This window comes from Electrona antarctica, assembly GCF_951216825.1.
Source record: "Electrona antarctica genome assembly, chromosome: 16".
NCBI lineage: Eukaryota > Metazoa > Chordata > Actinopteri > Myctophiformes > Myctophidae > Electrona > Electrona antarctica.
In genome coordinates this window covers 24,297,216-24,308,412 of record NC_136797.1, presented here as the reverse complement: position 1 = coordinate 24,308,412, position 11,197 = coordinate 24,297,216, and the positions used below count along the sequence as shown (strand labels likewise).

The 11,197-nt window shown below is 43.3% G+C and overlaps 1 protein-coding gene across 1 annotated transcript; it reads left to right on the top strand.

Annotated features, from left to right (window-relative positions):
• Positions 1-6,248: 6,248 nt before the first annotated feature.
• Positions 6,249-11,192, top strand: trim69 (tripartite motif containing 69). Its single transcript, XM_079525182.1, has 6 exons — positions 6,249-7,043; positions 7,330-7,425; positions 7,873-8,106; positions 9,741-9,763; positions 9,875-9,990; positions 10,322-11,192. Exons 1-6 carry the CDS (start codon positions 6,417-6,419, stop codon positions 10,864-10,866), a joined length of 1,641 nt encoding a protein of 546 aa, XP_079381308.1. The 5' UTR covers positions 6,249-6,416; the 3' UTR covers positions 10,867-11,192.
• The last annotated feature ends 5 nt before the right edge of the window (positions 11,193-11,197 follow it).

Sequence of the window (11,197 nt, the reverse complement as noted above, 5' to 3'; positions counted from 1 at the left end):
TATGTTTTCAAATGGGGGTCCGCGGGCTATTTAGTGTCAATTTGGGGGTCCTTGACATGAAAATGTTTGGGAACCGCTGAAATACAGCATTGCAATACTGTCACTATACATTCTTGTAATTAGAGCCTCCTCACAAGTGTGACAACAGTTTAAAAATAATCAATAAGCGCCTGATGGAGGGGAAAGGAACTGGTCGGAATAACGTGTTCCTTCCACGTGCTACGTCCGGCCCGGGAAATTCCCCCCTGTCAGGTGAAAAGAAGCAGCTTGGACTACTCATGCATAGAAGGAAGCATGAGGTCAGTCCGCTGCCCCCCCAGGTTGGCAGAGGAAGTGTAGTGCCCAGGATTACATTAGATAATTGACACTGGGTGAAAAAATGGGTTGCAAAATCGTGGGATAAAAAATATTTAAAAAATAATAATAAAATAATCTATAAGATTCAAAATAATTTCAATTAGTCATCATAGATTGTGATGTAAGGATGGAATCCTGCAATCTAAGTAGCATATGTACTGTAATACAGTACATATGCTACTTGGATTGCAGAATTGAGGATGGAGGATGTAGTATACAGTTACAAGTATACAGTAACTGTATACTTGTAGGCATATTATAAATAGGACAAGTCACAAAAGTGGAGGACAGTGTGGTGTAGTTCTGATGTCCGTTTAAACCCAAGTACAGTACAGTATGTGCCACCTACAGAATAAGTTATCAGACTCTTCTCTTCCATTGTCAGCTGCATGACGGATGACGACGAGCCCCCGGAGCTGGTACTGGACTACCAGCAGAGCAAGCAAGAAGAGGCCCCCCAACTCCCACCACCATCCGAGGGGAGGTGTTCACATGGGAGAACATATAAAGACAAGGGATGCCAAACAAACTGGACAATCTGGAGGTGGTTGCAGAAGGGAGGGTGAGAAGGAAGGTGGACGCTATCCCGATGGACCCATCCTATGATGAGCTAGCGAAGATGAAGATCCCATTCAACCACAGACTCATCCCTCTAAGGAATACCGCAAAGCTGTTCTGTGTCTGTAGCCCCCGGGCTCCACACGCCTGCCCTGAACCCATGAGAACAAGGTCTGTTTTTTACGGAGCCCCCAAATGGCCATCTTTTTTTTTTTTTTAATATATGTTTATTGATTTTTCTTTACAACATAGTAATTTCAAAACGATTATTCACATATTTTTTCCCCCCCACATCCCCATCTGAATGGCCATCTTAATGATATATATATATTTTCTTTTTGTTATCTCAAGATAACAAATGATTATTTCGTGCCACGAATTAGTATTTCGTGGCCACAAATTAGTATTGTGTGGCCACAAATTAATCATTTGTTATCTTGAGATAACAAACTTGTAACTTGTGGCCACGAATTAATCATTTGTTATCTTGAGATAACAAACTTGTAACTTGTGGCCACGAATTAATCATTTGTTATCTTGATAACAAAAACTAAAAAAAGATCATTAAGATGGCCATTCGGGGGCTCCGTAGTTTCTACTGCATCCTGCATGGTGGTCCACTTGGTCATGGACTATACAAGGCAAGGATGTACATGGATGGCATTTGTACATTTGACAGATGCTAGTTAATTCACTCATGGAGAATGGGGTGGAAAACATGATGGTCTGTGTCTGTCTCCATAACCGACATTGCAATAATATTAGAAGAAACTCTATATTTTCATGGAGTCAGTTCTTGTGCCTCTGGGAGCATGTCTTCCTGTACTGCAACTGCACTCCCGCAGACACAAGAGTTATTTTTAACCTAACAACTTCCAGAGAGCTCTTAAAGTGTAGCTGCCCTGGTGCCTTCCAATGTAGGGTATAATTGAGGATGTGTATTGTGTGTCCTCTAGCTGTGTGTGTGACTGTGTGTGTGTGTGTGTGTGTGTGTGTGTGTGGGGGGGGGGGGGTGCATGCGTGCATATTTTCTCCATTTTACAAAATACAAACATTTATGCGATGCACGCCCACACACACATTCTATCTTTATAGTTTGTCATATGCTGGTGTCACACAGTGCAAAATAGCAGATCTATCTGTATGTCTGACTGTCTCTCTCTCTCTCCCTCTCTACGTACTGACCTATGAAATACAAGGGATTTATACTGTCAAGGCATTTAACCTTTTTTAATTAATTCAACTATCCTAATCTGTCTTGTGTGTTAATTATACAGTGGCAGGCACTTTTTTTTAATTAGGTACTGCCCAATCTAATAAACTTAATTAGTCTAAGAACAAACTCTGTGCCTGCACGTGGCCCTCTGTCACCTTTACTACTATATATTGTGCCAATATAGAGAAAAACAGAGGAAGATAGTATTGAATAAAATGTCATACTTTGCTTGTTCATGTTTGCCACCTATAGTCAAGTTGCCAATATGTAATAGTATCTGTTCAGTACACATTTGTATGACAGATATTGTATGTGCAAACGTTTCTCTGGGCGTGTGTCACAGTGCATTTAATGCAATATTAACAAAAGTATAACACCAGTAAGATGACCTGAGGGGTCTGAAACAAGCGGATTCACCCGTTATCACTGTATTAAATAGACGAAATCAACCGTTATCAGGACGTTGGAATACGGCCAATATGGCCATACTGGCATACTAGACATTGTGGTGTCACGTGTCATGTCCAACTCTATTGTCGGCGCATGGAAACTAGGGGCTACTAATATATACTATTTTCTGCCTATCGGGACGTAACTCGGACAGCGCTGAGTCGGCTCTGGTGGCCTTCGCAACGCTCGGCACGGCGACTCGCTCTGCGGTGCCTCACGTGGCTCAAGGCCACCAGACACGGCGTGCCTCCGTCATTGACATCAGTGACACAAAAATACCATTATCACCCGTCACAATAGGTGATAATGACATACTGAAACAGTGAGTATGTGGAAAATGTCCATACTGGGCCCATTGCATGGTCCTGATGACGGTTGATTTCGCATATTCTATGCACTGAAACAGTCGAATGGGGTGGGGAATGCCTGTATGGACCTTATTTTATTTTTGTACGTTTTCGGGCCGGGTATGGCGTAAAATGTGTGTTAATTAGTAAGGCCAGGCGGGGCCTTGGGCCAGCCCAGTTAGGGCCCAGGTAGGGCCGGGCCTTATTGTCGGGCCTGTTGAGAACTCTAGTTTTCGCCGGCTGCCGGGCGCGGCTGCGCTAATAATAATTTGGGGCAGACCCGTCTAGAGTTTGAAGTCAAAAGGGAGACATCGAAGAGGAAGGACGGGTGGAGAAGGATCAACATATGGAATGTCAGAACAGGTCAGCTCCATACATTATATGGAGATCTTTATATGGAGGGTTTGAGGTCAGATGTAGAGTTGGTGGCTGGCTCCATACTGTATATGCAGATCTAGGTGATGATCCAGTCTTCTCCATGTATGGCTATCCAGGGTTTGATGAGGTTGTCGTGATCTTCATATATGGAGACAGCCATATGTGGAGCGTGTCACGGGGCCTGACGGACTGACGGCCATATATGGTGGCATGACGGACGGACGGACAGACAGACTGACTGACGGACTGGCTGACAGGTTTTGCAGGTTTTCATAGTAACCTGCGACCTATAGTTGCAATAACTATAGGTTCGGGCTGCTACGTGACCCTCACACCTGCCTATATACTGTATGGGAATATTAGGCTGGTTTATGATTATGTCTGAGTCAGGCTGCGTACACACCTAAAGAACAAATGTTTGGTCCGTGTGCGATGCCTGATTGCTATTTGATTGCTGCTCCAATTCATTTTCAATGGGAGTCACGTCGTTTGATCGGACAAACCTGTCCAATGTGGGGGCGGAGGGCACAACAAACACATCGGACACCTTGTAGTCAAAACAGCCAACGAACAGGGTGGGACTTCAGATCGGACAGAAGGGTGGTTTTTAACCGCCAACTAATAGGAGAGAACTTCCGTTCTTGACAGCACTGGGTGGGGTTTAGGCTGTAGTCTTCTGAGTTACGTGACACAGACTATTATATCGCTTGTTTGTATGTCTTCTTTTGGCTACGGCCGTGCGTAACTTGGAGAGTCCAAGTTGCGCACGGCTGTCTCCAGTGAGTGAGTCCAGTCTGGTACTGGTTCTATTCTATATACAGAAATACAGGACGATAGCCAAAATAGCCGTCGGGCCTCGGCAGTTGTGAGGCTGCATTAATAATTAGTTTTAAAAGCATGTCTTTTTTACGGGGATCACTATTGATTTTAATAGTAGACGCATATATGTCTATGAGTAGCCTAGAGTAGAAATGTAATGGCAGCGTACGAGGTTCACATGCGCAAATATAACAGATGTACAAGTTATCGACACGAATGGTACTTACAGTCTGGTACACGATGTAAGCTTGTAGATCTGTTTATTTTAAGCATGCGCCACCGCCACCACGCAAAGTTATGACGCGCGCACATGTGGGGGGAGAGACCCGATATATTTTATAGCTCTATGGGAGAGACGCAGACAGAGAAATATTTAAAATCATCCTGTCTCGCTCTAGCGCAAGGCCGCACGCATAAAGAGCCAATGGAGCAAATGTTAAATAAGCTACACAGGTGGTCCTAAATGATTAATTGATTACATCACTATAGCAAAAGACGTGATATAGGTCAACTCAACTGCAGCGGAGCTGTTCTGACTTGAAGCTTAACTGACCAGCACGGCTTCAAGTTTAAACCATAAGATGACATGGAAATGCCCGTCGATTTGATGCGCAGAAATAACATAGGCCTATATCGAATCAGGTTAAGGTGCACACATGGAAGAAAAGTCCTTTTTATCGGGATTCGGGGATATTTTGTTGTAGGCTATACGTCTCCGGTGAATTGTATGCACCAGCAGCAAGCACATTATTGTTCAAACACCTGCTCCTCTGTTCATCTGTTGTCTTATTTGGCTAATAAAATACTTATTAAGAATTCATGCAATTTAAAGTTGTTGCTGCAATCATGATTCATGTTGCTGTTCTCTTCTCTCTGTGTGACTGAAGTTTGCGCCCAAAAATTGTACAGTGATTTCCCGCACCCCCTCATGTTATTTTTCCCTCCGTAGCAAAATGACCTCTTTTCTTTTTTTCACTATTTGGTTCGCTTAACATGTCCACGTGTCATTTGTTTACATATTTGGTACGCTTTACAAAGTCCAGTGTGAACACCAAACGGACCAAAATCAAAATGCAAATATTTGGTCCTTGGTCCGGACCTTCTAAGTGAACTTTGAGTGTGAAAAACGGCCTCGACAAACTACTGCTAGCTGCTGCTGCAGTCAAGAAAACTACACTGAACATATGTGCATCTATTTCCGCGTGTCGTAGCACCGCCCAAATCGCGCAAAGCATTGTGGGACATGGAGGCATCAAATCATAAAAATGTAATCAGTGGTCGGTCGGACAGATCTGTGTGTCCGAAAGGTGTGTACGAAGCCTCAGAGTGACGTGGCTGCGGTCTCTCTCTTTCCTCTCGTTAACGACACGTTTTCTATTGAGTATACATTTTGATTAGCCTCGTTACAAGAAACACTTCACATGTGTATAATTAAAATATGCACTGTGTGTCGGGCCCAGCCTTATTCACATACTGTAACACCACAGTATAAAGTATTTTATAATCTAAATCTTTATGTGATGTATTCACCCTTTAACCACAATGATTAGTTAGTGGGTAGAGGGTGACCTAAAAAAGAAACGAGACATCTGTTATTATAGTTTTCAGCTTTCACACAGCTCTCTCTCTTCTCTCATTCTCCCTCCTCCCAAATATGCACGCAAACACACACATCAAAGAGAATGTACAGTATACTTTCCACCCCACACGATAGCACACACACACACACACACACACACACACACACACACACACACACACACACACACACACACACACACACACACACACACACACACACACACACACACACACACACACACACACACACACACACACACACACACACACACACACACACACACACACACACACACACACACACTGGATTTACATATTTCTGAAGCTTAACAGCCCACACGTTCTTACTGAGAAGCAGGGCCGCCTTGCAGTAACTGTGCAGACTTCTCTAAACAAACAATCCAAGGATAGAATATCCATGGCCCGCCTTTCCTGACCAGATGTGACGTGACGTCAAGCAGGAGGTAAGAGGGGGGCCTGCTGTAAGAGATCCCCACATTATAGCAGAGAGCAAGAGGCAGAGGCCGCCTCCTCCTCCTCCTCCACCACCACCCCCTTCCTTTCCCACAGTCAACAGGAAGACCAGGCAAAGATTAAGATAGACTGCAGCCCACAGAGAGAAGCTAAACACGCATACTGCAGAGAGGAGGACAAAGAGGTCCCAACAGCTGCACACACCAGACAAAGGGAAGAATAAGCACAGAGAAGGAATGAACAACAATCAGAAAGAAGTGAAGAAAATCCAGTCAGTTTATCTGCAAAAGATAGAAAAGTTAAACCAGGGATTAAAACCAGACAAGAACATTTGGAAACCAAAAGAGGGAGAGTTTTTATTAAAGCAAGCTGGCATGGAGAAGCTGCGGCAGCCTGCCATGGCTGGGCAAGTATCTAAAACGTCGGCACAGAGACTTAGTAGAGACCTGACCTGCTCCATCTGCTTGGATCTATTCAAGCAGCCGGTCTCGCTGCCCTGTGACCACACGTTCTGCCAGGGATGCATCGCTGGCTACTGGGCTGGCCCCCGGGGAGGAACCGGCTCCTGCCCCCAGTGCCGGAAGGTGTACCCTGGACAAAGCTACAGGCCCAACCGCATTGTCGCCAACATTGTGGAGAGCTACTGCCAGGGCCTGGAGGAGAGCGATGCTGCAGACCGACTAGGAGATCCAGCTGTTGTGGAGAGAGTGCCTGCCCCAGTCCCACACTGTAACAGGCACAGGGAGGAGCTGAAGTTGTATTGTGAAGAAGATCAGGAGCTTGTATGTCTGGTTTGTGGTCTCTCCCAGGAGCACAGGAACCACACCATGGTGTGTGTCCAAGAGGCTGAGCAGAGATACAGAGTAAGCATATCTGTTTTCTTGTAAAATTGGGTATTTGTATGGATTCTTAAGTATAGCCTCCTAACCCTCAACTCTGTCAGTGGACTTAAAATGTCCTCTATAGACAGAATAAAAAAAATATGCCAACTCTTTTAATTGTTGTGGTTCAGCATCCTACTTTGTGATGTAACGGATAGGCCTAATACTCCAAATAAAAGTCCTGAACAAATGCATCTTCCCTCTCTGAATATGAATTGGGTAAAATACAATTAAATTATAATTGGACTATATTTTGTTTGGTCTATAGGCATCTCTCAACAGCTCCATAGACTCACTAAAGGCTGAGCTCAACACAGCCTCGCAATGCGAGAGGGAGACTGAAGAAGAGGTCCGAAAACTCAAGGTGAGTGGAAAGTGCCTCCGAAGTGAGATTTCATGTGATAGCACATTCACACTTTTTAAAATGCAAAATTCAGAACTTTATTTACAGTCAATCACTATTAACCATTGGAATTGACTCTTGTGTCACGCAAAATATAGAGTAGCACAATGGCAGTATACTTCGTCATACGATAGGCTATACAGCAAAATAGCCCATCTATAAGCTCAGAATCTTTCTTTTTATTTCCCCCAAATAGAGACACCGGGTTAATGTGGTTAAAGCAATATAAAAACAACATATTTGCAAGTGAGTGATTGCACCATTATGTCAGAAAGCTGCAAGCTGGTAATGGTTTTACAAAGTGGAATCAACATGACTCAACTCTTAAACTATGTGCAATCTCTGCAATCCTGGGTAAACAGCAATGATCAGCCCTGCTAAAACTGACCACTCCTCACACCCACTCAGGAGCACACAGCGGATCTAAAGCAGCGCATTGAGGCCCAGTTCAGCGACCTGCACCAGTTCCTGTACCAAGAAGAAAAACTACTACAGGTGAAGCTGAAGACCGAGGAGAGAAGAGAACTGATACGCCTGGATGAGCACAAGGCCTTACTGTGTGTGGAAATATCCCGTCTGCAGAGAGCTCAGCATGAGATAGAGGACAAGCTGAAGGAACTGGACCCGTTCTCTTTGCTCCGGGTGAGACATCAAAATGTCACGCTATTCATCTCAAACATTTTATATTACGAGGTATTAGGGCATTGACTTCTAGTCATTTTTACTAGTTGACTAGTTGCCTAGTTTACTAGTCGACTAGTTGTTTAACTACCTATTATGTAAAAAATACATATACAATAAATATACAATACTTTTTTTTTTTGGAAATGAATATTTGTACATTGGAAAACTGTGTACATGGTGACTATAACTATAATCTACCTGATTTTGAGGCCTACAAAATCGGGAAAAAAAATAAACTTTTTTTTTTTCTTATCAACTAGTCAACTAGTACCAACAAGTCTCTAGTAAACTAGTCGACTAGTTGCTTAATGCTCTGCGAGGTATACATTTAATCCGTCAGTGAAGAGAAGGAGGCCCGTGTCAAATATAGGACTAAGATAGTTGGTTTCATATTAGGCATGCTCCATGGAGTCACCGAAATTATGTAACAAAGAAATAAGCAGGCATCAAGGACGTTTCCCATCCATAATTCATCTTTCTTCACGACATGAGATTAATAATTTGTCTTTTATCTGGCATTTAGTTATATGGAAGAAACAAAAAACTTTTGATTTGAAACACATCTATATTGTCTACTTGGTTCTCATTCAAATGTTTTCATTTCAAGGACCACCATTCACTGTGGAACCACAAGGCTCCATTTGGTTCCATTTATGTGAAACCCCCTCAATGAACCAGATGGTCCCTGGATCCCACTTTGAGAACCACTGGTCTACTATACAGGCTACCAAAAACACAGTAGAGCCATGAGAAAAACAGACAATGTGACGTAATGAGGCACAATATGACGTAAAATTGTCCCTTCATTGTCAATGGCGTTTACAAAACAAACATTGAACTGAAGACAAACATTAAACCTGTATATAGGAGGGGCTAGCGCCACCCAAAAAAAACACACTTTTGTGAAGTGAGCGGCGCTCTTATCATCATACATCACATTCGATCTGTGCTCAGCCAATCAGCTGTGCACATTCCGTGCTCATACAGAAACACATGTATACACACAAAGCTGTGCATACATTTGGTTAAAGGTATATACCTAGTCTGTGGCATTTGTTGCTAATGTAATTAATGCCCCCTGCCCCCCCTTTCCCAAAAGTAAGGAAAAATACAGAGATATTTTGGTTTTGTCTGTTTTGTATCGAATCCCCTTTCCCCAAGAGGACCACAACGGAAACAAGCCAAGGCTTTCTTGTGACTCTATCCTTTTGAATGCATTTTCAATAAAGTAATCAATCAATCGATACTATAATAATAAGTACTAAGTATAATAATTACTTAAGGTTTGGGTTCCTACTTCATAGGAACAGAACTAGCTGTTGATAACAATGGGCTTTGGAGGAAGCAAGAGGCCGAGGGTGGAGCGCATGCAGGCAGGAATTTGGCCAGTGATTTCACTCCTCGATCCAAAGGATAAGAAGCTTAGTGCAGATGTAGGCTCCGGCTGGGATGTGGGACTTTCCCCTGGCCATGAGGAGATCCCACAGGGAGGGAGAGCATGAGCCCAGACACTGATGTAATGTGGAAAATCCCTCCTTTTAGGCACCAACTAACTAGTCTTTCTCCTTTGTTTGTTCTGTATCTTTGTCCAGAGTATAAAAACACTGCTCCAGAGGTAAGGCATGGTTTTGATTTCACCACACACACACACACACACAGCAGAGCACATTTTCCCCGTTTACCTTCCCGGTCCGTTTTTGATTGAAAACTATGTTGTTTTTCGCAGGCCATCACTTAAGTTTGAGAAACCTACACTTACACCTCCTAGTCTGTGTGAAGGTCGCTTTGCAGGGCCTCTGCAGTACAGAGTATGGAAATCCCTGAAAGGAAGTATCTACCCAGGTACAGTATACAATAAACTACATACACAGAACTAACCACTTGCGTTCCTTTTTTGTCAACATTGGGCAAAAATAGCCAATTTACAAGTTCACAATGCACTGCAATGTGACATATTGTGAACTTGTAGACTATTTTTGTTGATTTGGTGTAGACTAGGGGAAAAAGGAGGGTGGAAAATCTAGAGCCCCAGAGGACAATAGCCAACTAAGGTTTAAGAGGTTAAACATACTGTACAAGTTGACAGATTCTTAGCATTGAGTATTTATATATGTAGAATCTGACGGTGAAACAATCAGCCTTAACAATTGCTTATTTTTTTGTGTGCCCTCAGTACCAGCAGCCATCACATTTAATTCCAGCACAGCCAACCCTTGGCTCAGTCTGACCTCCTCCCTCACGTGCGTTCGCTACCAGACCTTCAACCACGCGGTGCAGGACAACCCCCACAGGTTCAACGCTGCCCTGTCTCTTCTAGGCAGCCAGGGATTCACCCACGGGCGACATTACTGGGAGATTGAGGTTTACAGCAGCACAGTGTGGACTGTGGGGGTAGCTCGGGAGTCAGTGTCCAGGAAGGGAGTGATCAAAGCCTTGCCTGCAAATGGCTTTTGGACTCTCTCCCTCTCCTACGGGGTTCAGTACATGGCGGGCACCTCTCCCCCTACCGTTCTCTCCCTGGAGCAACCTTTGGCTAGGATCGGGGTGTATCTGGACTACAAGAGAGGGCTGGTGTCCTTTTATGATGCAGGCAGCATGACTCACCTCTACACTTTTCGGGAAACCTTTTCAGAGACACTGTATCCATACTTCAATCTGGGCTTCCTGGACAAAGTGCATGAAAATGAGCCTCTCAAAGTGTTTCTGCCAAAGATCTGAAATGTGTGCCTCAATAAAGGCTTCAGGCAAGCAACAAGTTGCAAAATGGAAGTAATTATGCAATGTAACATATAAAGATTTGTATCCGACAAATGGCAAACTATTCGTCTCATCAATAGATTTTAACCAACGTTTTATCAAATGGATCTACTGGCACTTAACTTTGTGGTTTTAATTAAACAATTAAATTCAATTAAACAGAAAACCTGTTGAATATTTGATATTTTGAGGCAGATATGAAGTGCTATGCTCATTTTTATAGCCTTAATTAACCTCCATATATGTAGAATATAATGTATTCCATATAATAAATATTTTTCATTAAACACTG